The 27,482-nt window shown below is 37.3% G+C and overlaps 1 protein-coding gene across 7 annotated transcripts in view; it reads right to left on the bottom strand.

Moving 5' to 3' along the window:
• The window catches only part of tenm3 (teneurin transmembrane protein 3), a 106,622-nt gene that overhangs the window by 19,181 nt on the left and 59,959 nt on the right, over nt 1-27,482 (bottom strand). For 4 of the 7 annotated variants that reach the window (XM_077719977.1, XM_077719978.1, XM_077719979.1 and 1 more), the window contains 16 exons: nt 25,723-25,803; nt 25,508-25,632; nt 23,334-23,583; nt 22,027-22,128; nt 20,867-21,061; nt 19,466-19,666; nt 18,471-18,656; nt 14,809-14,955; nt 12,514-12,644; nt 12,317-12,405; nt 9,929-10,048; nt 8,732-8,864; nt 7,693-7,821; nt 3,018-3,149; nt 2,813-2,948; nt 1,728-1,871 (listed from right to left, as the gene is read on the bottom strand). In XM_077719977.1, coding sequence (XP_077576103.1) covers nt 1,728-1,871; nt 2,813-2,948; nt 3,018-3,149; nt 7,693-7,821; nt 8,732-8,864; nt 9,929-10,048; nt 12,317-12,405; nt 12,514-12,644; nt 14,809-14,955; nt 18,471-18,656; nt 19,466-19,666; nt 20,867-21,061; nt 22,027-22,128; nt 23,334-23,583; nt 25,508-25,632; nt 25,723-25,803 — 2,301 coding nt within the window. Of the gene's footprint in view, nt 1-1,727; nt 1,872-2,812; nt 2,949-3,017; nt 3,150-7,692; nt 7,822-8,731; nt 8,865-9,928; nt 10,049-12,316; nt 12,406-12,513; nt 12,645-14,808; nt 14,956-18,135; nt 18,163-18,470; nt 18,657-19,465; nt 19,667-20,866; nt 21,062-22,026; nt 22,129-23,333; nt 23,584-25,507; nt 25,633-25,722; nt 25,804-27,482 lie in introns of all 7 variants that reach the window. The other 3 variants (XM_077719976.1, XM_077719982.1, XM_077719983.1) reach the window with 1 other exon arrangement.

Here is a 27,482-nt window from a genome sequence, read left to right as displayed (position 1 = left end):
AAAGCTTACACTTAACCTTTCTTGGCTCTATTGGCCCCGCCTCCACCCTGACTTTCGCCATTCGCACTAACGGAAAAAAAATGCAAGGCTCCGCCCAGTGCTCATAGAGACATTACATGAGAGTTGCAGGGAAAGAGACATAAATGTACTCGTATCTCAAATTGCTTGAATGTCAGGGCACTCTTATGTCAAGGTACCACTGTAAATCGAAAAAAACTAATTGCACTTTTTGAGGTATTAAAAAAAAAAAAAAAAAAAACAACATCCAAGCATTTTTTCACGTCATTTTCTTTCCACTTTTTGCTCTCAATCCCCCAAAAATAAATATGATTTTTCCAAAATGGTGACCTTGCATTCTGTTCTTTCTCCTCAGTTTCTAATAGCATTGCTTGAAATCCCACAGGGGCTATCTGGCTATACTTCCCTCGCCACGCTTTCCCCTTCATGTTGTCTTCGATTAAGAGGTGTTGACGGATCAACAGCTGACACGCTCCTTCGCATTCCGTGCTTCCGTCCGTCTATAATGACGCGCGCAACAGGGACAAGAACTGAGAAACCGTGTGTGTGAGCGTTCGTGTGTGTTTTTGTGTGTGAGTGAGGAAGTGAAGCCATGCTTAAATGGCCTTTCCAGCTGTGAGTGAGTGAGGAAAATGTCTTTGGAAATGACTGCTTTTGACCTTCAGACACTTATTTCCCGACTTAAAATCCCAAATTTAGAACCACACGCGAGGCAAACTGGGTGACAAGGTGTTAGAAGCCCCCCAGGTGGTGATGAACGAGGGATATACAATGGTGGTGGTGATAGAAAGAGAGGGGGAGGGAGGGGCGGCCAGGGACTACATAGACAAGTCACAATCTAATAGAAATCCTGGAGGACTACATCCTGGTTTTTAAAAGTTGATTTTACAAGGTCTAAGATTGTGGTAACTCTACTTATAAATGTTTTAGCTTACAAAATGTTGTTCCAACTAACGAAATTTTGTTCCAACTTACAAAATTATTGTTCCAATTTGCAAAATATTGGTCCAACTTACAAAATTTTGTTTCAACTTACACAATTTTGTTCCAACTTACAACCTTTTGTTCTAACTTACACAATTTTGTTCCAACTTATGAAATATTAGGTGACGAAAATTTAGTTAAAAGATGGGGAAGAAATTTGAGTTTCAACATTAAAAAAAATAATTAAAATACATCTTCGAAAAGTACACTTCCCTGAAATCCTGTATTTTATTTTGAAAATGGCACAATCTAAAGAGTTAAAAGATAAGTTATTTTGATTTTATAAGTGTAGACGTGCGTGTTTTGTCAGTTGCCAATATTTTTTATTCATTTTAATGGGTTAATAAATCATTTTTCTAACCTCCCTGCCACAATTATTTTTAGATGTAATGAAAATTTGATCAAATGCCAGCTATTTTGCAAGTTTGTGCCCCCAATTGGGTTAAGTCAAGTACATTAAAAGTTGGAAAACAAATCCCCAAAAGGTAAACAAGTCTCCAATCTAAATCTGCCGTTCAAAACCTCATCACGCTGCTTCACAATTTTTGGATCTGGTTCTGGCAACACCCGATAAGTGGCCACCCAACGAGCTGAGTTCTCAGAGGCAACTAAAAAACACTTTTAAAAAAGCCCTTACGTGGCTTTGTAGTCCGAGATCAACATATTTAATTTCTATTTGACTATCACAAAAACGCAAAATCATACCAAAAAAGTGTTGTTCTTACCGTTTTGCACATCCAGAATGTGATGCTTATCCAGCGTCCATCCCCCGATGTTGGAAGCGTCCATCTCGTAGCCTTGCAAAATGGCCGTCCTCTTCTCCCACAGGATCAAATCCAGGCACGACTCGTATTCAAACCCCACCGACACTAAAAGACAAAAAAAAAAGATCACATTATTCCACTATTTGGTAGATCTACAATGTTCTTGTCCAAGTCAATTCTGTACATTCTGTGATTCCGAGACACGGCTTGCTTGACCTCCATCTGTTCACTTTTAGCCTGTGACTCGTTTTTATCCGTTTATTTTTTTTCTTTCGAACTATCGACAGCCTGTCGTTCTGTTTTTTTTTTTGCGTTACTGAAAAACAGTTAACAGATGCCCAGAAAGCACATTTTTTCCTCTATTTTAGTATGTTGACTTTAACATATATTTGTTCTTAGTTTTTGATCAAATAAAAAAAAATGGCCCTCCCAAAAATGCAACTTCTAAATGTTTCCATTTCATTTTTTAATATTTGGCTGGTATAATCTTTTTAGCATTTCTGATAAACAGTTAACAGATGCATATTTGGAATATTTTACTCCATTTTACGATAATTACTTTAACATATATTTGTTATTGGTTTTTGATAAAAAAAAAATGGCCCTGCCAAAAATGCGACTTCTAAATTTTTCCATTTCATTTTTTATCTTTGGCTGGTATGATTATTTAAGCATTACTGAAAAACAGTTAACAGAAGCGTATTTATAATATTTTACTCTATTTTATAATGGTTACTTTAAGGTAAATTTGTTCCTGGTTTTTGATCAAATAAAGAAACGACCCCCCAAAAAAATGCGACTTCTACATTTTTCCTCTTCATTTTTTAATCTTTGGCTGGAATAATTAATTTATACTCTACTACTCAAAAAAAAACTCAATATCTACATGCATAAACTACTTTTTAGTCCATAAAAGATCAAACTAAAACAAGTACAACTAAAAAAAGTATGAAAAGCGGCCATATTTTAATGACCACATGCTTTTCATAATTGATATTCAGAAAGCGGCTGGAGCGAAATATGCAAATTCTTAGCGGGAATCTCACCGACTGCCTCGGATAATCCATAAACTCGTTGACCGTAGGCGTCCGTCTTGTCCCAAATAAAAGTGTAGGAAAGATTGGGTTGGGCGGGGAACCATTTTTGGAAGAGACGGCCCACCACGGCCACCATCAGGTGAACCTGGAGATGACAAGGTTCAAGTTCAAATCCTGGAAAATTGAATAATAATCTTTTTTTTTTTGGGCTCACCTTCATCAGGTTAAAGGGGATGGAGGACTGGGTCATGGTGACTTTCAGGACGGGTTTGTAGCCCGCAGTTCTGGAACTCAGGTACATTAAGTTCAGGTAACTGCCGGGGATTGTGGTTTCTTCTTGTAAAACCTGCACAAAAAAATTAAAAAAAACATTCACTACATTAAAATAAGGAGATTAATTGGTGATTGGCAGGTGACCAACCGAGGGTCTACCCCATTGGTCGAGAACCTTTTTGAGAGAGCCATAAACAATTCTCATTTTAAAATGTTCTTCCATAAGAGCCATATTAAGAATTTAAAAGTCAAAATACATTAAAAGTGAGCTTTTTGGGGGGGCATTTCACCAATTTTAAAGCACAAAAAGTCTGAATTCTTTTGACAACATTGTTAAACAAAATCATTTTTTTGACATTACACCACTTTTAAGCCACAAAAAGTCTTAATTTCTTTGACAACATTGTTTTAAAAAAAAACTTTTTTGGCATTACCCCACTTTTAAAGTACAAAAAGTCTGAATTCTTTTTTTTCCTTCAGTCTAACTAAAAAAAATACGATTAAAAAGTCAAATAGTGCCAACGTGGATTCGGTCTTTCCATATTTAAGGTCACAAAAGAGACCCAAAATGGCAGCGCACGGGTGCAGTAGCTCTTTCCTCTCCAATGACTTATTGATGTTTTTACTGGGAAACACACACGTTGTGAAGTACCACCAAAAACTTGGTTATATACAGCTGTTGTATGGTGACAATATAGACTTTTTGATTTAATTTAATATGGCTCCCCTTTAGCAAAACCCCCCTTAACCCTGACCTACCCCCGCCCAATGGGATGTCCTTAACCTCCCCCATGGCCCACACTGTCGGAATCAGTCCATCCACCTAAGACACTCCAGATCCAAATCCAAATATTTCAAGCCGTGCATAAAAAAAGAAAAAAGTTATCGGAAGGCTCGATTTGTCCCTTTTTTTCGCTTTAAAACACAGTCAGGTCTGCGGGTAATAAAATGTGGCTGCACTTGAAAGCTCCTTTCAAGTGGTGTCTCCAAAACAGCGGGTGGGTGGGAGTCCTCACCTGTGCTGCTAAATCTTTCAAGGCATGTTCAAGTACATATTTTATCAGGGGCACCTGCAAGTGAAGGACAAGCAGGAGGGCTGCTTTGATTTAGATCAGCACACACACACCCGCACATCCGCACACCCGCACAAACTGATATCGTCCTTGACCCTTCCACGTTCCAACTTTCGTAGCCATTCCTTTTAAATGGACTCCATTTTCAAGGCGCTCAAATGGACTCCTATCATTTTCACACGGCGCTCTTAAAGACCCAAGCGCGCGTGTGTGTTTTGTGCGGGTGTATGTACGGCTATTCTACCGTGGCTCTTCCCGTGTGCCGGTGGGTGACGACGTCAGCGTGATGTTCGTAAGGCGACCCCGACGGGGTGAACGATCGTAAAAGATGATAATATGCAACACATGGTTATTTGGCGAGCGGGATCGGAAGAAATCAAAGAAGTGTGTCCTTGAAAATGTGGGTTTTGCGACGGTGGAACAGCGGGAGTTGAAGGTGGAATAGAATCGAATGTCAGGGGGAATAAAAAGGGCTGGGGTGGGGGGCAAATGATGATCACCTTTGTTCTTGCTACCTTCTTCGCAGGGAAATAAGATAGTGCTTCAGTTTTTTGTACTTACTACCGTATTTTGCTGTTTAATATAACCCCCATTTAATGTACCCAGGTATATTAAATGGCCCACAAATGGGAAGGTATGATCCACTATGCCACGTGTGTCAAAGTGGCGGTTGGGGGGCCAAATCTGGCCCGCCACATCATTTTGTGCGGCCTGAGAAAATAAATGATGAGTGCCGACTTTCTGTTTTAGGATCAAATTAAAATGAAGAGTAGAGATTTATATTAAATTTCCTGATTTCCCCCAATTAAATCAATCATTGTCATTTTTTATGATTTTTTTCTGTGTTTTTAGTTAAAAAATAATCTTGTAAAATCTAAAAATATATCAAAACAGAGCTAAAATAAACATTGTTTTAGATCTACAAAAAAAGCGGAATATTCAGGGCTTTTAATCCAGTTCTTTTAATCCTTTTATATAAAAAAGTATCTAAAAATTATATCTAAAATGGTCCGGCTCACGTGAAATCAAGTTGACGTTAAAGCGGCTCGCGAACCAACCATTTAACAACCCTTGGTGTAAGGTTAGATTAAAGTTATTTTTGAATGTGTTTGCATTGTAATCCAAGTTTATTTAAATTTGTTTATGTTACGAGCTTGTTGCCATGCAAAAACTTTTTTGTTGACCTAAACATGAATAAAATATGACCAAAAAACGTCCATTCTGTCCATCTTTCCGTCATTTGCAATTGTTCCAGAGTTGCAACATGAGTTAGTGTACGCAACAACATCTTTGCTGGGAGCTATTTTTGAAGGTTGTTAGGACCAGTGAGTGGCATGAGCAAAAAAAAATACATAAATCAATCAAAAAAATCGGCATTTAAAACTGACAGAAACATTCCGACATTGGACGAAGCGGTCAAGTGGAAACTACCAACCAAGAAACACGACCCAAGGGGGGAATTATTTAGCTATGTTTTACATATGACAAGAAGTCCAGATGTCCATCGCTCTAAACAAAAAAAAATATATAAATAAAAACACAATTGAGTCAGTGATCCGTTTAGATTACACATTTTCCGTCTGGCCTGTCAGTGCTATTTTTTGTTGGTCCATTGACAGCTCAAGACGTTCTTCACAATAAGAACAACCTGAAGTTTTAACATGACAGTATGTTTAATATGTAGTGGTCCATCTTGATTTTTTTCCAATTGTTTTTCTTCAATTTATCTTCTAATATTAGTATGTAGCGCCTGCATTAATAAACTTTCTTAGCTTCTCTGACTTTATTAAGCTAGTTTTCACTTTTGTACGAGAATAGAAAATACTAAAAATGAAACTACTCTTTCAACATATTTTAAGTACAATTTCAGGTGTTTTGATATTATAACAGCATACAATTTTTTTCTATCTATTCTTCTTCTACTTATCCTCACGAGGGTCAAATGATAAACAAATACAGTAATCCCTCTATTATCACGGGCTTCACTACACCGCATTTTTTTGAGAGATTATTTTTTGAGAGTTTTTTGATAATTTTTTTAGAGATTTTTTTAAAAAAAAATTTGGTACATTTAAAAAAATGTGAAAATTCACGCTGAAACTCTTTTGCTACTAGGACTTAGTACTGAAGTAAAAAAAAATATATATATATACATTTTTTTTAAAAAATAGGGGAGACCCTACTTTGTGTTTTTTCGTTTATCGCGGCCATGTCTGGTCTACATTAACCGCAAAAACCGAGGGATGACTGTACTCTACATTTCATGCCACGTATTGTACATTTAAGGGTGTGCGAGTGTGTGTATTTTGTGTGTATTTTTAAGACTTTAAGACTCCCCATCTCTCAGGAAGCAAGCCCACTAGCTACATTTATCAGTTCAATTAAGACAATCCTTTGCGCCAACTTCATTTGAAAAGGGAAAACGGTGGGCTCTTTATTTTTAATACGACATTAACTTGTCCCTTTTTCAAATTTACGATATGACTTCATAGATTCCATCCATGCCGGTTACACGGCGCTCATCTCGCCAAAGACGGACGGATGGAGGAATGGAATATACTCCTTATGATTTACACTCTGTGGTTAGAAAAAATAAGGTCAGATAGGGGTGAAACAGTAAGTATATAGATCATGGTGTCAAAGTGGCGGCCCGCGGGCCAAATGTGGCCCGCCGCCTCATTTTGTGCGGCCCGGGAAAGTTAATCACGAGTGCCGACTTTTTGTTTTAGGATCAAATTCAAATGAAGAGTATGGATGTAGATTACATTTCCTGATTTTCCCCCTTTTTAAATCAATAATTGTCATTTTTAATCCATTTTTCTGTGTTTTTAGTTCAAAAATCATTTTGTAAAATTCAAAAATATATTTTTAAAAATCTAAAATAAATATTGTTTTAGATCTATGAAAAACTGAATATTCAGGGCTTTTAATCCAGTTCATTTAATCAATTTATTAAAAAAAACTTGCTATATAAGTAGAGAACTCGGACAAATACCGCAAGTTTAATGTTAGCCGACTTTTTTTTTACTAAATAAAAGCTAATCTTTAAGGACCAAAGCCATTAAAAGGTTGCAACAATAGACATTAGTTTTGCTACTTTCTTATTAAAAACATAAATCTAAAAGCAAGTTTTGTTGGCCATGCTAGCAGCCATTTTTCGTTCCATAGTAGATTGACACTATCTTCATTACGTAGCATAAATTTGCTGACCAGGACACACCAATTAACGACAACAACGACATATGTCTGCAGTCAATCCATTTTTACAGAAAAAAACAATGTTTGGCCGCTCTGAAACAGATTTTCCCTTTTGAATATTCATGTAAAAGTCAACACCATATGCCGAGAAACCGATAAATGTCATCATGTTTATGCATGGTAGAACATGCTTGCATGATGGATACGCTTAATTTCTTGCTCTTCATTAACATTTTAATTCAATCCCGTTAAAATGTCAGACTTGTGAACGGAGGGGGGGAAAAAAAATAAGAAAGGAAGACCACGTGGTTGCCCCCCTTTTGATTGTGTGTACGTATTTCTGACCTGTGTTTCGGGCACGATGGGGCCATCTTGGGGTGAGATTCTGGAAAAGGAAGACAGGGGAGAAGCCACAATGACGGGACTGGGGCGGACAAAACCGCTCAGGTCGCAGCTGGGAATGTCGTTTTCCTCCTGAAACAAAAAAAAACACAATCAGATTAGTCATTTGCTAATTGTCACCTATAAAATCCTTTCTGTATATTAAAACCTGTGCGCAAGTAGCTCCTCTACTTATGAATATTTCTATATGTGAATTATTCAGGTTACAAAAAGCCTCAATGGGAAAAGTTTTGTTCCAAGATATAAACAAACATCAACGTTATCATTCATTTTCTTGTTGTTGTGTGTTGGTGTGAGCATGTTTACTGAGCTACCACTCGCAAAAAAATGTATCTGCATAGCTTCATAAATAATTTTAAATATTTTTTTTCCAACATACACGTTTCATACAGAATTGGTATATTTTTAAATTTGTTTTTTGAATAAAAGGTTATCAAGATAACTGTATTTCTCTTCTTGTTGTTGTATGTTTACATGCGCATGTTTACTGAGCTGCCACTCGCAAAATTTTGTTGATCTGCATATCTTCATAAATAATTTAAAAATAACATTTGATATCAACACAAATATTTCATAAAAAAATGGCATACTTTAAATGTTTTTTTAAAATAAAGGGTAATCAACGTAAATGTATTTATTTTCTTGTTGTTTGCTTACATGCACATGTTGTAAAAATTGTAACTGCATATCTTCATTTTAAGGGCTTCATAAATAATTTTAAATAACTTTTGATGCCAACACAAATATTTCATGCAAAATTGGTATACCTTTAAATGTATTTTTTTAATAAAGGTTATCTACGTAACTGTATTTCTTTTCTTGTTGTTGTGTGTTTACGTGTGCATGTCTACTGAGCTACCACTCGCAAAAAAATGTGTATCTGCATATCTTCATTTTAGGGGCTTCATAAATAATTTGAAATAACATTTGGATAGAACTGTCGAGATTATCTTGTCCAGCCAAGATGGCCTCCAAATCTCACCTTCTTCATGGCCAAAGTATCCATCACGTAGAAGACATTCCAAGGCACCCACACAGTTCGGTACTGGGTCAAAAAGGGGGCGCGTTCCAAACTCAACGTCAGAGATGCGCCGCCATTGACGAGTAGGTCGAACCTGGGGCACATTGAATATGAAAAACACACACACACATAAATATGAAAATCATTTTACCTATGCCAGATACATTCAAGATGACAAAAATCTCAAGAATTCAATTACCAAACCACCAAGCGGAGAAAAAAATCTCAAGGGGGTGTCGGAGTTTACACTATATGCATTTCATTGCATGTACTTTGCATTTCCATACCAGTGTGTGTGTGTGTGTGTAAGAATATGTACTTTATGGGAATATGATGCATTTTAAAATAAGCCGGCATAAACACATGCATACACACCTGTTCGGCTGACGTGTGTTTGACAGTAATACAATGCAACATCTTTACCGAGTGTAGTAACAAGACGCCGTGTGTGTGTGTGTGTGTGTGTGTGCGCTGTCACAATTCATAGCAGCTAAAAAAAACAACAGCCGTTTTAAATTCTATTTCAAATTTGCTCTTATTTTCCGAATAGTTGACGAACCGGCTTTTATTGTGCCAAGCTATTTTATTCATGTCATGACTTATCAAGTTATTTTATTGATGGAATCAATGGCGATAACGCCAAGTTTAGAAATGAACATTTATGGAGGGATTGAGCTGATGGCGAAATGGATCGATTCGTCTGTCAAAAAACGTGCCAAGAATGTCTTCCAAAGAGAAGATGCAATCAGAAATGGGTTCCTTTGAAGAGGGGGCGGAGAGAGTTCACGCCAGAACCAATCAAATTGACGGGAGATGTAGGAGACTCGCACAAAAAAACATACACACAACTACTGCGTGCCAATGTTCCCTCTAAGCTGCACAATTATGCACTACTCTCGTCTTCTCTGCGCAGCAGCAATCATATGGCGCGCAGTAAACAAAATCAAATTTTTAATTTTTTTAAATTTTTTACCCCTTACCCCATGATGGCGCTGGTTACGCGTCAGCCAGTGGCACTAGCTCTGTCCACTCTTATGTTTTTGGTGTTTTACAGCATGTTTTACATGAAAAATTAGAGGGAACATTGACATGCAACTGCTTATGGCAGCTTTAAGGTGGATTTATCGTCCAGAAATGTAAAGATGGGGGGATACGTACATGCCGTCTTTGCGGGTAAGGGTGTATCCATGTTCGGGGTAGTCAACAAATGATACGTTGACTCCAATCAGGGGCGTCCCATCGGCTGTTAAAACTTGACCCCGGATGACCGACACCAAACTGGGGAAAGGGAAATTAAGAACTGGTTATTTGCTGAAATTGAAACTTTACTAAAAGGCTAATAACAGTTATGCTCCGTGATATTGTGGAAATTACAAATTGATGGGGTTGTTGAGAGTAATTTTCGTACTGTACAATTAGATGTGCATTTGTTTTAATAATAATAATACTTGTTTTTTTCGAAGCGAGATCTTAATTGCTGAGAAACGACAAGTGGTTATTATTTTGAAGCAATCTTATTTGCAAGTTTTTGAGTGATTGTTTGAGGAAATTAGAAGCGGTTTAGCTCAAATGTGTGGAATTAGTTGATGTTTTTATTTATTTTTAATTAGGCTTTGGCATACAGAAGCATATTGCATTCATCTAAAAAATATATTATTAGTGTTGTTTTTTTGAATAGTTTTTTCTCCAACTCTGTTTTTTGATCAATATATTTTCAGGGTTGTTTTTTGAATGATTTGTTTAAATGTCCGTTTTCATTTATTTTGAAGGATTTCTTTTTTGAATGATTTTTATTTAAAAGTCTGTTTTAATATATTTTGAAGGTTTTATTTTTTAAGGATTTCTTTACATGTCCGTTTTCCTTGATTTTCAAGGTTTTATTTTCTGAATTATTTTTTTAAATGTCCGTTTTCATTTATTTTGAAGGTTATATTTTTAAATCATTTCTTAAAGTAGTTTTTCCACTTTTTTCTGAGCCAGCCCGCTCCAAAAAGTACACCAAAAAAAAAACCCACTTTTACATAGAATCAAACATTATACTCCATCACCATAAAAAAACGACAATGGAACATTTCAGTGCTATTTATGTATTTTCCCAAGCTTTTTATAAGCTCCCCCGTTAGCGTTTTACCTGACTTTGGAGGGTTCCGATCATTAGACGTGATAATAGTCAAGTGTCAACGGCGGTCCCGTAAAATCCGCCAAAACATTTCTTATGATTAAGGGCCGTGCAAATAAAAGTCTTTGTTGTGGATGACAGTTGGGAGAGATTTACGTCTTGTTGACACACTCCATTATCATCCCACAGTCTTAAAAACTGTTGCGAGGCCTCTTTTTTTTTAACGACAGTCAATAACCGTACGTCTTGACTTTTTGGTGGCATTTGTCTCTCTGGAGACGAATCGTGAACGCCGACACAAAAAAGTCATTATGCACCGACCGGGCCGAGGCTCGTCGCCTTGTTTTTACGGCAGTCTAATAATAACAATAATAATGTGTTGTCTGCAATGTCTTCCAAAAAGGATTTTGATCATCTGCTGCTGCGACACGTGTTTTTACAAATAACAAGGCTTATATTATTGTCTTCTTTTTGGCGCTGTAAAGCCAATTATATGACAGTACGAATATATGGAGTCTGTTTTACTCGTGCTGTTATTACGATACAGACTTGAAAAGTCAATTATTCACGTAGAAATGAAAATCTAAATTTAAAGTGGGGAATGTTTTCATTGGCTGACATTTTCAAGTGTAACAGTGCCAAATTAAGGTGAGATAAAGACACACTTGCTTACAAAACTACTAGTAGGAGCATTTTCTTACAACAAATACTGTATTTTCTGGTATATTAGCCGCCTCCCATTATAAGCCCCCTCTACGTATAAGCCACACCCTTAAAATGATCTTAAAATGGTTGAATTTAACAATTTCTCGCGTATAAGCCGCCCTCTGATTCTAAGTTTTCAACCCCACATTCATATTTTAATAGGGAGTATAAATGTGTTACTTTGAAGGGAAAATATTAACATTAAAAATCATCACACGTCCTATTTTTGATATTTTATCTATCAATTAGTGGGTTGCACATTCCGAATGGGTGTTATTTTCACGTAGACAAAATTAAAAAGGAGGTTATGTGACCAGTACAACCAGGAAATGGACTAGTTTGTCATTGACCATTAGCACGCGCAAGTGATTTTTTTTCATATTTTATGCATGATATGATTTATTTTTTTCTGGAATTTCATTCATTAACATCAAAATTATTATTTTTCCACATTTTATGCACTATACAGTTTATTTTTTGTGGAATTTCATTCATTGACATCAAATACATTTTGTTAAGTGTTTTATCGGTTTATCTTTTCTCTACTTTGAAATAAATGACCGTTTTGGCCACTAGGTCTTACGTTATGACGTAATTTGTGCATATCAAGTCTAATTTATGCACATATAAGCCTTACCCTGGATTCAGTCATTTTTTTTTTGCGACAAATATGGCATATGTGGGAGAAAATTCAATAACTAAAATAAAAAAATGATTTTTACCTTCTGTTGAAGGGGCTGTCACCAAATATGACGTGGGTGGATTCAGGACCCAGTAGGAAATAGATACGCTGGTAGAAAGACCTGGCAGCCTGCAAAAACAAAGACTAGAAATCAACAAAACATTTGGACTCGATCCCCTGTCATTCTGAACCACTTGACATAGGAATGGTTGGAAATGAACGGTCGCTAGTTCAAACCTGCTGAGGAGTCAACGAAGACGGGGACTGGCTCAGAACTTGGAGCGGATCCGGCGATCCTTTACAGTACAATTGGTTCTGGCAGGACGGTTGGAGACAGCAGTCTGGGTCCATGCAATCAGCCAAGCCATCTGAAACACACAAAAACAAGATGATTTTATTTCAAAACCCCCTTAAGACAGGTTAACCTTATTTTATTTCATTTTTTAAAGCAAAAGTAGATGTCAGGCTACATTTCAGAAGAAAAAAAAGGGTTTGAAATAGATACTTTGGGTTAAAACAGGGGTGGGCGAAATTTTGGACTCGGGGGAGGGGCCACATTGGCTTTAAAAATTGGACAGATGAGGGGGTGGGGTCAGCACAAGATAGGATACATATAAAAAAGTGCATCTGTTAACAATACATATGAAACATAAAGAGAAAAAAAAGGACTCAAGTATTAACATACTCATCACTCATCATTAAAGTAAAAAATATAAAGTACTACAAAGTCAAGTAAAATTTTTAAAAAAGATAGAGGGGCCATAAAACAGCAAAAACAAATAAGAGTGGACAGACAAACTGCCACTGGCTTCCACGTGACAGCGCCATCTTGGGGAAAAAAATAATTAAAAAAAACATTTGGACAACGTCGGTGGGCCGGATAAAAAAGCCTAACGGTCCGTATGTGGCCCGCGGGCCGTTGTTTGCATATCCCTTGGTTAAACGAACATCAGAAAAGCAGCAAAAAAAAATGACAATGACATAAATTAGGAATGATTAGCAACCTAGCAAGAACAAAAAGTCAGCAAAAAAGTAGCAATGAACACCGAGATCAAAGGATTGATGGAGGTGATTAAAAACTTGGTTATTTGCTTCCAAAGAGTTGATAAAAAACAGGTGTACATCTGCTGAGCAGGCACCTGAGACCACCATTAAGTTGGCCAGCACACTAGGAAAAAAAACAACCCCAAAAATGGACACCCACCCAAATCATCTTCCTTCCTTCCTTCCTTCTTGACTTTTCTGTTACATTCATCTTGTCCGTCCACGTCTTTAAATTTTTTTTTTGCCACATTCCCTTCCAACCTAGTCATGTTTTTTTTGGGGCTTTAATGTCGTGATTTAGCGCAGCATCTGCTTATGTTTAGCATCAGTAAAAATTCCCCAACAGTCTTTATTTATGACCAAAGATAACTTTGTATTTTCACACAGAGCCATTTTTCTTGTCAGACAGTTTCACAAGCGGGAACCATCTTGGAAAAAAAAATGTTTTCTCCATGGACATTGGAAGGGTTGCCAGTTGAATACGGTCGATTTCTTCAATGTGTACGCCATCTTTTTTGCACTATTTTTTCCTAAATTGGGTGGTGGGAGTGCTACCTTTAATAAGGGAGGTTCAGATTTTCCAATCCCGGTCTTCCAGGGGGTTTCCAGGTTCTGAAAATATCCCATGTGACCCTCTTGCCTTGATTTTTTTTATCGTTATATTCTTCAAAAGTCTCAAACTAGAAGCCCTCATGAGTCAGTTGGATTTGAAAAACATCCCTTATTCCAAGTTTTGTCCTTAAAACTCTACCCAACAAGAAAATGGATACATTTCTTATTCCTCTGAATAACGTCATAAAGCATTTTTAGATACATTTTCTTTGCATACATGTATATAGATGTATTTCATACTTAAGTGGAAAAACATTATAGCCGCTAACCACTTGAGTCCCTTATTTTACCTCTATTTTTATTGAATATCGAGGTTTTTAAATGCCTATTTATGATGTGTGGACTTTAGGGTGAAGCTTTAAATCTCATTGTACTTGTAAAATGATAATAAAAGGTATTTAAATGGTCGCTTTAAAGACGGAAGGGAAACAAATGATGCTAACTCTATGTAAAATAGGTCCCCAAATGGGAAAATCTAAGTTCCAAAACCAGTCCTGGAACCATTTGATTCCGTAAGTCCCACTATACTCTAGTCATTTTTTATTGGACATAAATCAATATTGTGAGTACTTATTCATGTGTGCACTTTAAAGTCCCTATTTGGGAAAAACCCCAAGTTCCAAAACCACTGCTGGAACCATTTGATTTTGTAAGTAGAGGTTCCACCGTGCTCTTTAGTAATTTTTTAAACCCTAAATCTCATTGTACTTGTATAATGTCAATAAATGCATTGAAAAGGTCAAGAAAAAATGCCAACTCAACGCAAAATAGGTCCCAATTTCAGAAAAAAAAAATCCAAGCTCCAGAACCAGTCCCTAAAACCAACTGAATTCATAAGTAGAGGTCCTCCATTCTACGGCACTCGCAAGAACATACCTCCTTCGTTGTCCTTGCCGTCAGTACAGATGGTTTCCATGGCTACGTGGCATCCGGCTCCTCTCCATCCTGACTGGCAGATACAATGCCAGCCACTGGCTTCCAGGGTGCATCTGCCATTGTTGTTGCAGAGACCTGGACAGCCCTCTGGATGGGGACAAAAATAGATTTGCACACTTAGACCACAGTGGCTCCACTTGAATGGAATCGCCAAAATGCTAAGCTAAGCTAACACGGGCGGATAAAGTAGGCTTCAACCAATGAACATGTTGGAAAGTTGGTAAGTTACTATTAGAGAAGAGCCAAAATGGCGGCGCACGGGTGCAGTGGCACTTTAGTCTCCAGTTTGGTGTTTTGTTTTCTTCTAATTTGGTTTGACGCGGTCGTTTATAATGACGATAACGGCTTTTGATGGATGATTGGTTGATTAAAATTGAGATTGAGACGCCACGTAAGGTCATTTGTTGAAAAAGAAAAGCTAGCGGTCCTGACAAATGAAATGAAGATGAATTGTGCGGATCGATGAGTCGGCGGCGGGCGGGAGGCGAGTCGTTAAGGATGCACAATAATCACACAAGCACAATTATCTAGCTGACATTAAGAATTATTATGGGATGCTGTTGGTGTTTGACGGGGAGTAGCTTGGGGTGCCGTAGAATTTATTGCAAAGGTTGTCTGCATTTCTTTCTACTCCAAAAAATATTGTTATCAATCTGCTTTTCTGTCTTTTTTATTGGTATTAGATGGATTATAATGCTCGTTATTACTAGTGCTCAAATGAGTGGAATATTAACTACATTTTTCCACAATGATGACTTTGTCTCCTATAGAAATGATCATAGAATTAGGCAAAAAAATATTATAAATATATTATATTTCTCTGTTAACAAATATGGTTGTTATAGATACAGTAAGACATTCAAAACTCGTTAATTTCAAATATTATAATTAAAAAAGAGAAGCCATGTGCAGAAATGTGATATGTGGGGAACAATAGCCCATTTTCCAAAAGGTCCTATTGGTTGAAGCTCAAAATAATGAAGTAAAATGTATTCCTCCACTGTTGACAAATGACAAATGTGTATATTAAAAGACATACGAGACAAAGAATGAAATATTGAAATCTTGTAGTTTCACATGAATCACTTGGATGGCCTCAAACAAAACATTACGTACACTAGACAGCTTTCTGAATAGTCTGGCGTATGGGCGCATATATTTTGCATTTGTTTATCTGCCGTAGCTGCTTCTCATGTGACAACCAAGATGAGACAAAACTGCCGTCAACATCGGAACGGTCAGCGACCAATCGCCAGGGACAATGAGAAAAAAAAAATCATACACATTTGAGGTGGAATGTTCAATTCTAATCTAAATGTAATCCTAATCTACGCTAATCCCAATCTGATCCCTATCTGATCCCCATCTAATCCTAATTCCAATCCCAATCTAATTCTAATCCCAATTTAATCTAATACTAATTCCAATCCCAATTTAATCCTAATACTAATTCTAATCCCAATTTAATCCTAATCCTAATTCCAATCCCAATCTAATCCTAATTCCAATCCCAATCCCAATCTGATGCTAATTCCAATCCCAATCTAATACTAATTATAATCCAATTTAATCTTAATCCCAATGCTAACTCTAATCCTAAATCCTAATTCCAATCCTAATCCCAATGTAATCCAATCCTAATCCAACTCTAATCTAATCCTAATCTAATCTTAATCTAATCCAATTCTAATCATAATCTAATATAATCTTAATCTAATAAAATCTAATCCAAATCTAATCTCTTAGCCAACCAGGGCTTTTACCGTGTGCAGTACAAAGAATGATTTGGATTTTGACAGGACAATGAGCTGCAATTGTTTTGGTCCAATTATCTCATCCTACAATATGGATTCCTGATGCTTAAAAGTCCAGCGTGGCTAATGCAATATACTGAAGAAATACCGTATTTTCCTACGCGCAGACTGTAGTCGTGAGCCTTTTGCGCTCCATAAATAACAACGCTTTATAGGCCAGGAGTCTTTTACGGGTAAATGTTGCAGGTGGGGGGTGGAGTAACCTGTCCCAAGATCCCATTCATGTGAAAACACAACCAGGAAGGGAGAAACTAAAGATGATCAAGTGCTTGGAATCGCATGCCGCCAAACCCAGACGCCATTTTCGCCCGACCATTCTATTACCCGAGAATACAGCCTGACGCTAATCCCGTGAATATAAACAAAACAAAATCCAAAAGCCAAGCTAAGCCTTGTCGGGGAAACAAAAAAAAGTGAGGAATTGAGACGGCGGATGGATTGATAGCATAGCGTGAAGATAATCAGAAACCCCAAAATCGACAAAAACATGGACACTAGGCTCCTCATTTCAAAACAACAACAATGGGGGAACATCTGTACTTTGACAATAGAATTTCACAATCCTAATAAAGACATGAAAAAGATGGAATGACTGCAAAAAATGAAGACGTCACATGACAACAAAAGTATTTTGATGGAAGAATGAATGTTGTACTTGTACTTTTGAGCCAGTAAAACCTGTAAATAAGCGTTTGACATGAATAAATTACCTTTAAATCCTTGGAAAAAGGGAGGCCACGAGGAAGAAAGGGAGGAAAATTAGGGAAGGTTCATTGAAAGGAAGCCAAGATGGATAAACAACCGTTAAAAAACGGAAAATAGGGGTTTTGGGGAAGAGCTGGGATCAAGGGAATGGAGTGGATGGGACATTTGTGAAGAAAAACTGTCAAAAAATGCAACACTTTTGTTGTTTTTGCCACTCAAAAACGCGTCCGTGTAAACAAAAGTCAGAATCTGTGCACTGAAAAGGACTTCAACTCAAATTTGTCCACTTATGAGAGGCTCGAGTAGAGTAAAAATAGGAGAAGTCCATTTGGAGGAGTGCCACTTTTGAAAAATAGGACTCAAGTTCATGCAAAAAATGAAGAAATCCCTCAAATAATGACATAAGAGGAAAAGGGAAAAAAATGGTAATGTCGATTTATATTCATTCAGGGCCGGGAGGGTCTTGAATAGCATGAATAACTATTTTTTAAAATTTAAATCGGCACGTTACATAAAAGAAAAATAAAGCGGAATTTAATATGAGAGATTGACTACAAATATTGATGGTGACATTTGTAAATAGTGGCCGGATTTGATGTGATACAAAAGTGCTGCATTATAATTTTCCAATGAATTTGAAAAAGTGAAAACCGAATAAATAATTAGCAAATAAAGATTCCCATTGAAAAAAAATGGTTTTAAAAGGATGATAAATGAAAAAGAGAAAAAATGAGCAAGAGTACACTACCTTTGACTCTAATATCCGGGTTGTGTGCTTTTAAAGAGGGAAAAAAAGTGGAAAAGAGAGAGAAAAAAAGCATAAAAAGCAAGAAACAACAAGAAAAGAATTAGTGCAGAATATTCTCTAAATATTAGAAACGTGTCTTGCTAACAAATGGCATTTTAAGTGGTTAAAAGGTCATATAAAATTGATGTTTAGACGTGGATTTTGTTTGAGGATCAGGTTATGCTGTGCTAACATCAGTACAAAACTATTTACAAGTATCCGTTTCATTAGATAAATGTAAATGACATTTTGACTAGATTTATAGAGCCCTAATTTTGTTTCTAAGGAAGACTCACCGATATTGCAATGTTCTCCAGTCCATCCTTGGTGGCATTCACACTTTCCGTCCTTGCACAGGCCGTTTTTGGTACACATGGGATGGCAGGCTTTCTGATCGCAGACGGTTCCGGTCCAGCCTTCCTCGCACTGGCATAAACCGCCGTAACAAATGCCGCGGTTACCGCAGTCCACTTCGCACAACTCTGTCGGAGAGAAAATAATAACCTATCTTAAGTAAAATGCACAAAATCCCGAAAGCAAGATGAGTACAACGTAACATCCCAAGCCATTATGAGCTCAGAGCTACGAGGGATACATACGGGTGCTCGCTCGGGCATTTGGTCGCCGGACGTTTGGTCACCCGGTCTTTTGGTGACAGAGACTTTACTGTTGAAAGCAGCTCTCAAAATAATATTCATGAGAGAGAATTCAATATCCAAAGTAGATAGTTTAATATCTAAGTACTGTTTCAAATCTAAGAACTGTTAATTATCTAAGTACTGTTTCATATCCAAGTACTGTTTAATATCAAAGTACTGTTTAATATCAATGTACTGTTTCATATCCAAGTACTGTTTCATATCGAAGTACTGTTTCATATCTAAGTAGTGTTTCATATCCAAGTACTTTTTAATATCGAAGCACTATTTCATATTGAAGTACTGTTTCATATCGAAGTACTGTTTCATATCTAAGTACCGTTTCATATCGAAGTACTGTTTAATAATTTTGACAGCTGCTTTCAACAGTAAACTCTCTGTCACCAAACGTCCGGCGACCAAACGTCCGAGCACCTTTAAATTGACCTCGGTACTGGCAACTGTATCAAGGGCGCCGCAAATTGAAGCGTAGCGATCGTAACAACGTCAAAGGTTGTTTATGTGAGAGGCCAAGAGAGGCGTGGCCTCACCTCAACCCAAATAAGGCAGTTTAAAATTGATAAATATAAAAATCTGAGGCTATACGTCAAACGTCCAAATATGGAGTGTGATTACCGTGCGGTGAAACCCACCTAGCGAGCAATCTGGCCCCGTCCAATTCGGATCACAGGTGCAGGTGGAGGTCTCGGCGTTGTGGGTTCCGTGACCCGAGCACTGGTCCGGGCACATGGCCTTGGCGATCTCGCAACTGGCTCCGCCCCAACCCGGCTGACAGTGACATTCGCCGTGGATGCACACGCCGTGAGCCGAACAACTGGGGTCGATGCAGTCCACTGCAATCACACGCCAAAAAAAAATCGTTATGAACATGACGCCGACAATAGAAATATGATTAGCATAAGATAACGGCGGGCCATCCATCCATCCAAAAACATAAATAAATCATGTGATGGCTGCCCAGTCGTAATGTCGACAGCTATTGGGTGTTTTTTTCTTTTTCTTTCTCTTCAGTAAATCCTATAAGCCATACATAACAGCATTTGCAGACGCAGTGCTACCTTTAATAGGATTACAGTTCACACAAATTCACCATTTGTGCTTTTGAAGGGCTTTTTCTCATGTCTTACATTATACTTCTCGCTCATTAAGTCACATTTCTCAAAATATGAATAAAACCGAGGATTTGACTGGTCTGAAAGCAATCTGCACTATTTATGGCCTCCAGTAATGCAGTCCCAAAATATGTATTTAAATCATGCATACGCATAGATTTGTGATTTATTACAACACATTTGGGCATATATCAGTGATTTACCAATATGTTTGTCAGTTAGCAAAAAACATTTCTGAAAATTTAGACTATCATTTTATTTACTGTATTTTCACGACTAAAAGGCGCACTTAAAAGTCTGAAATTTTCTGCAAAATAGACAGGGCGACTTATAATCCAGTGTGCTTTATATATATGTGAAAAAAAATAAATGTGTCATTCATTGAGGGTGCGCCTTTAAATGTGGTGCGTATTATAGTCGTAAAATATGGTAATAATAATTAAAAAAATTTAAATATGGAAAAAAATAAACTGTCATTCACTGAGGGTGCGCCTTTAAATGTGGTGCGCCTTATGGTCGTAAAATACGGTAATAATAATTTTTCAACAATTAAATATGAAAAGAAATGTCATTCATTATACAGTAATAATATATTTTTTTAAATATGGAAAAAAAATGTGTAATTCATCGACGGTGCGCCTTATATACGTGAAAATACGGTATCTATAATGTATTTCTATTGCTGTATATAGCTGTGCCCAAATTTGAATCCAAGAATTTATAATGGACAACAAGTGTCAATCAAATTTAAATCCAATTTAAATGTCCACTTGATTTGCCCCTTTAACAAAACCAAACGCTGTTATCCAAAAATGTAAATATTCGCTATCAATTGCACTCGTTGACTCGTTGCTAACCAAAAAGTCAGCCGTTTTTGACGAGAAATATTGTTTGAAAGTTTACTATTGCATGTTTGTTTACCTTCCTGGCAATTGTCGCCTTGGTAACCGGTATTGCAGATGCAGGCGCCCATGATGCAGATGCCGTATCCCCCGCAATGGATGTCCACACACTGGTTGGAGGGCACGTCGCATTCGGCCCCCTTCCAGCCGCTGTAGCATTGGCAGCGTCCGCGGGAATACTGGCCGTTACCGCCGCACAGCACGGGGCAGTAAGCTGGGTAACACAAATCATGAAAAAATTATGGAAATGAGACCATTGAATAAAAAATGGGGACAAAAGCATCTGCAAAAATGAGCTGCACTTTTGTTGATTGAGGCCAGAAAAAGCACAAAACAAAGCCTGGGTGTCCAATTCCGTTTTAGTTGGCAACCCGCATTTGTGCCGGACAATTTGATTTTCGGCCCAAAAAGTTCACTGACTTGCCACCTAGCCAGTAATAGCCATTTAGAGTGATCCATTAGCTTAGCAATTCATGTTTTGGGGATGTGGGTGGGAACTGGAGTACCCGGACAAAACCCACACGAGCTCAAAGAGCCATTTATGCTCACATTCATAACTAGGGGGAATTTAGAGTGATCCATTAGCGGAGTATTCATGTCTAAGGGCTGTAAGAGGAAAGTGGAGTACCCAGAGAAAACCCACACAAGCCCAGGGCCAACTATTGATGTGCACACTCATAACTAGGGGCAATTTAGACGGTTCAACCAGCCTTGCTTGCCACATTTTGAGGAAGTGGGTGGAAACTGGAGTACCCAGACAAAACCCACACAAGCCCCCGGAGGACATGCTTACTCCACACAGTGAGGCCTAACCGGGGATTGAACGCACGAAGCCAGAACTGCGAGGGCGAAGCACTAAACACTGCCGTTTATAAAAATAAAATGTGGGTGCGTTCAGTTTTTTTTTTTTTTTTCCCCACCCAAGGACTCACGGGATTTCTGATGAACATACAGTAGTATATCATTAAACAATAAGAAGGAGGAGGAGTGAATGTGCTTGAGTTGGAAAAGCCTGAGCAGATGTCAAAAGGTGTCAAAAACATGGCTTCCTTCCACGGCAATCCAAGTGAAGGGTACGCAACGTTATTCCGTATGCGCGGGTCGCCTTCGCTACGCGGGTAACCAACCGGCTGGTGGCAATCAAGCTCCCCGGTGGGCGGCCGTGTCGTACATACGTACATCGAGAGCAGTCGGGTCCCAGGAATCCGGGAAAACAATGGCAGATTCCCGAGAGGCAATCTCCGTTTCCATGACAACTCTGGGGACACTCCATAACAGACTCTAATGTGGAGAGAAGAAGAAGAAGAGCAGTGCAAAGGTGTCACTTAATTGGCTAGGTAGGATACCAAACCCGTACGAGGACTCAAAAGGCTGACTGCTACGGTTGCTATGGTTACAGCCAGCCAATCAACACATTGGAACGTCCAATTATCCTCGTGCAATCTCGCCATCACACAATATTTCATTTTTCTAGCCGGCCTTACATTAAGGGTGATTTTAACGACTTGAAGTTGCGGCAGACGACGATTTCCAATGTTTTCGTAAATTGCAACGCAATAAAAAAAGCAGGAAAAGAACATCATTTACCGACATTTTCATGTTTATATTACTTATATTTATACCAGGGGTGTCAAACTTGTGTTGGTTCGCGGGCCGCATTAATGCCAACCTGATTTCATATTATTTTTATTATTTATTATTTTGAATATAATATTTAGATCTTTTTTTAAATAAATGGATTAAAAGAACTGGATTAAAAGCCCTGAATATTCAATTTTTATAGATCTATAAAGTGTTTATTTGAGCTTTTTATTATATAAATTTTAGATTTTACAAGATAATTTTTGAACTAAAAACACAGAAAAAATTGATAAAAAAATTGCATAGATTGAATTTAAAAAGGGGAAAATCAGGAAATATAATATGCATCTATACTCTTCATTTTAATTTGATCTTAAAATAAAAACTCTTGATTTACTTTCTCGGGCCACACAAAATGATGCAACACCAGTGACTACTATACTGTTGTTGTGTGTTTTTAGGCCCTTTAAATATCTTTTTGAAAAGAATTAAATAGCTTTATTGTCAATGAGATTCAACACAAATAAGCAGTCATAAAAATCAAGATTTTTACACAGTAAAAACATTTTAAAAAGTGACTAAAAAATAAATTAATACATATAGTAAAGCTGGCTTTGCATTGAATGTCATCGACTAGCTAATATTATTGCTACATTTTGTCATAAAAAAAAGATTTTTATACAATAAAAATGAAGTTATCGCTGCATTTTTCTGTGGAAAAATGGAGCTAGGATTGATTTTTTCTTGGCTGGAGATTTCAGTTTTCTTTTATATCTCTTGACAAACCTAATTTACTTATCGACTTTATCGCGCGTGACTTTTTATGAAGTTATCGTCTTGTTTTACCCGAAAAAAAAAAAGGTTGTCATCAATCACTTGGAGCAGAATATCTTTAAAAGACTTACCGATGGCCAGCGTGTTGTAGGAGACTTGTTCCGTATTGCGACCGTCGTTGTAAAAGGCCACATGCCAGATGCCCGTGTCCAAGTATTGGACGAAGCCGGCCTCGTGGAGGTTGACCGACCGTCGCCGACGGACTTCTTGGTTTTGGAATCCGCCGCCGAGCGAGTGGACGCGGGCCACGGCGCCGTCGCTCGGGGATCGCTTGTCTTTGGAAATGAGTCGGCTTCCGTCCAGAAGCTCCACAAAGTCGTACTGGAAGAGAAGCATAGAGGATGTGATGATTAAGACATGTGGCTTTTATTCCATTTTAGATATAATATTTAGATTTTGTTTTTAATAAATGGATTAAAAGAATTGGATTAAAAACCCTGAATATTCCGTTTTTTATAGGTCTAAAATAATGTTTATTTTAGCTTTTTTAAAATATATTTTTAGATTTTACACAAAGATTTTGAACTAAAAACTGAAAAAAACGGATTAAAAAATGACAATGATTGATTTGAAAGGGGGAAAATCAGGAAATTTAATATACATCTATAATCCTCATTTGAATTTGATCCTAAACAGTACATTTTGATTTACTTTCCCGGGCCGCACAAAATGATACGGCGGGCCACATTTGGCCCCAGGGCCACCACTTTGACACCGGTGATTTATTTAATAATTGGTTTTCATTTCAAAAGGAAACCATTTTTAATTATGTTTCATAATAAAATGGAAAACTGAATATTTTTATATATTTTTAGATTTTGCAAGTTTATTTTTGATCTAAAAACAGGAAAAAAATGCATTAAAAAAATGCCAATTATTGATTTAAAAGAGAAAAATCAAGAAATGTAATATCCATCTATACTCTTCATTTGAATTTGATCCTAAAACAGAAAGTCGGCACTCATCATTGACTTTCCCAGACCGCACAAACAGATTTGGCCCACGGGCCGCCACTTTGACACATGTGCCCTAAAACGGCCAATCTAACTGTTTGTGTTTGCTATCCGGCAAATGTCAAATACATTTTATTGCACTTGAATCGGGCGCATCAACAACAGACGTTAAAAGAGAAATGTTTTAAGTTCCGATGGTGTGGTGACCTTTGACATTGGGAGTGATGTAACATTTGTATTGTGAACATTAAAGTGGCCTTAATAAGCGACAGTTCTTTGGCAATATGGCGTTAAACTCCTAATCTTGCTTCAATACATCATGTCGTGGATGGTTTTTCTGATTATAGCTTGAAACTTATCTGAAATTGTTTAATATCCGCTGGAGTAGCTTTAGCAAGCAAACGCTAAAGATTAGATTAAAAAGAAAAAATGGTAAAAGAATATTAATTGGGGTGACGCCGAGGACAAACCTGTGTAAACTCTTATCTTAGCTAATATTGAGCAATGATAAGCATAGCATGACAAGAATGCGTCTTTAGCAGATAAGCGGATCAGTCGAAGACACTGGTGTCAAAGTGGCGGCCCGGGGGCCAAATCTGGCCCGCTTGATCATTTTGTGGGGCCCGGGAAAGTTAATCTTGAGGGCCGACTTTCTGTTTTAGGATCAAATTCAAATGAAGAGTATAGATGGATATTAAATTTCCTGATTTTCACCCTTTTAAATCAGTAAGTCATTTTTAAGCATTTTTTTCAGTTTTTAGTTCAAAAATCATTTAGTAAAATCTAAATATATATATAAAAAAAAAGCTCAAATAAACATTGTTTTAGATCTATAAAAACCTGAATATTCAGAGAAAATATTTACATGTTTTTTTAGATTTTCCAAAATTATTTTTGAACTAAAAAACACAGAAAAATTGATTTAAAAATAACAATGATTGCTTTAAAAGGGGGAAATCAGGAAATGTACTCTTCATTTGAATTTGATCCTAAAACAGAAGTCGGCAGTCATGATTTACTTTCCCGGGCCACACAAAATGATGCGGCGGTCCAGATTTAGCCCCCGGGCCGCCACTTTGACACCCGTGGTCTAAGAGACGCCATTTAACACAAAAGTCCGGGTTTAGAAGGGGGTTCGATAAAGCATTTTTTAATAAAAACGCCTCAAAAGACCTCATCCTAAAGTTACCAAAGCGAATTGCTACTTTTTGCCAGATTCCGAGTCATGCCAAAAACTAATTTAGGTCACATTTTTTGTGTGGAAATTACGACAAAATAACATCTCATCCTACCTGTGTGTGCGAGGGCGGTAAACCTTTGCGTCCGTACACTCCGACAAGAGCGTCTTTTTGCACCGAGATGTTAAATTTCAGGAATTGCGGTAAATCGATGTAAAGTTGCGACCTCCAAAATACACCTAAGTACACAGAAAAAAATGTCATGATGGCTGGGTGACTCATAGCGACGGAAATATCCCAGGCACCGAACGAGAGGCTGAATAATTAACCTGGTGGGACGTCTTGGATGCTTCGTCTCCCCACGTCTACTTCCCCCGTGTCGATTGTGTTGTTTTCCAGGAGAAATTTTCCTGCAAAAAAGGGCAAATTAATACAAGAAGTCAGATGCGAGTTGTACCAAAAGTTGCCACAAGGTGTAGTTCCCATCAGGGAGTAACGTAATGGCCCGAATATAAGACGGTGGGTTTTTTTTGCATTGAAATAAGGCAGAAAAAGTGGTTTGTCTTAAATTCGGGTTCTAGACGTTATACCCATTAGATATTTTTAAAGTGAAAGCAGAGTAGAATGTGGTTATTTAATTTGTTGTTTGGTCACAGTTGATTGGTTCATTTACGTTTCAAAAACCAAAAGCTGTCTATTTACAAATGTGATTGCGGTTTAGTTGAAATATTCAGATATTAAGAAGTGATAAAAAGTTTTTGCATGATTTGAATGAAGATAAATTTCTCCAATATATTGTTCTGATCATTTACTGTCATTATTTTCTGACTAAAAATTCAATTTGGTGACCAAAGTCGATTTTCATACTTGCGATAAAGAAGGGGTCGTCTTATATTCGGGGTCTAGACATTATATACCTATTGGATATCTTTAAAGCGAATGCTGAGCACTTTATGGTGAATGAGTTTATTGAAAATTTGCTTCATTTACATTTTTCAAAACCCAGAAGCCGTCTATTCACAAATGTGATTGCACTTTAGCTGAATTATTTTTAGATATTTTCAAATATTCAGATATTAACAAAGTTTTTGCATAATTTGAATGAAGATAAATAACATTTTTCCTTCCAATATACTGTTATGATCATTTTCAGATTGAACACTGTCATTATTTTCGGTCTAAAATTTCAATTTAGTGTTCAAAAACTATTTTTTTTTAAACTTGAGTTGCGAAAAATAAGCAGTCGTCTTACATTCGGGGTCTAGACGAACCCGAGTCTTAAACGATCAACGAAGCATTTTAAAGCATGATTTTGTAAGAATAAAAAGACCGCCCGGATCCGGTGGGAGAGAAAAAAAAAATCCATCTGGTTACTGTTGACGCAACGAACAAAACAAACAGATGTTTGTTGGTTATTCAATCCGGTGCTTAAGGGTTATCTTCAGTCTCAAGTGCCGTTTCAAAAGGGAAAAAAGGGGCGAGGCCACAGATTGAAGTCACTTTCAAGGGTGCCGTTTCACCACTTAGCTTTAAAAGACACCGACAAAGTACAACAAGGTCCAAAATGTTTACAATACGCTACGTCGCTTACGTGAATTGAACGTTTAAAATACAACAAGTATGACTTCGCAACAACATTATTTTAACTTTAAATATGGTAATTTATGAGCTGCCGTTAAAAAGTGCACCACGGGGCACCAACAAGCTGCTACTTTAACAACATTCAATAAACATTGTCTTTCTGCACCATTTATATTGTCAGCAGGCTTTTTTTTCTCGCAAACGGCTTCTTTAAACTAACAAAAAAATAGAAATAAGCAGCTCATTAAAGTTTCAAGTGGGATTTTTTTCTTGTCCAGGCTCACAGAATGCAATTATTTCAACTTATATAGTTGTTGGAGTTATTCTGTAATGCTATTATATATGTGTGTGCATTTAATCATATTTGTATAAGAGCTACATGTCGCCAAGTCCTTGTTTTGAGGACTGTTTACTGGAAGATAGGACTGACCTTTACCCCAGAATGCAGACCTGGAAGGACGCTTATGAAATTGCTGATGCAGCGTGATGGCTATACAACAACATTCGT

The sequence above is a fragment of the Stigmatopora nigra genome, chromosome 6 (genome assembly GCF_051989575.1).
Source record: "Stigmatopora nigra isolate UIUO_SnigA chromosome 6, RoL_Snig_1.1, whole genome shotgun sequence".
Classification (NCBI taxonomy): Eukaryota; Metazoa; Chordata; class Actinopteri; order Syngnathiformes; family Syngnathidae; genus Stigmatopora; species Stigmatopora nigra.
The sequence above is the reverse complement of the archived record's forward strand: the minus strand, read 5'-3'. Positions and strand labels throughout refer to the sequence as shown.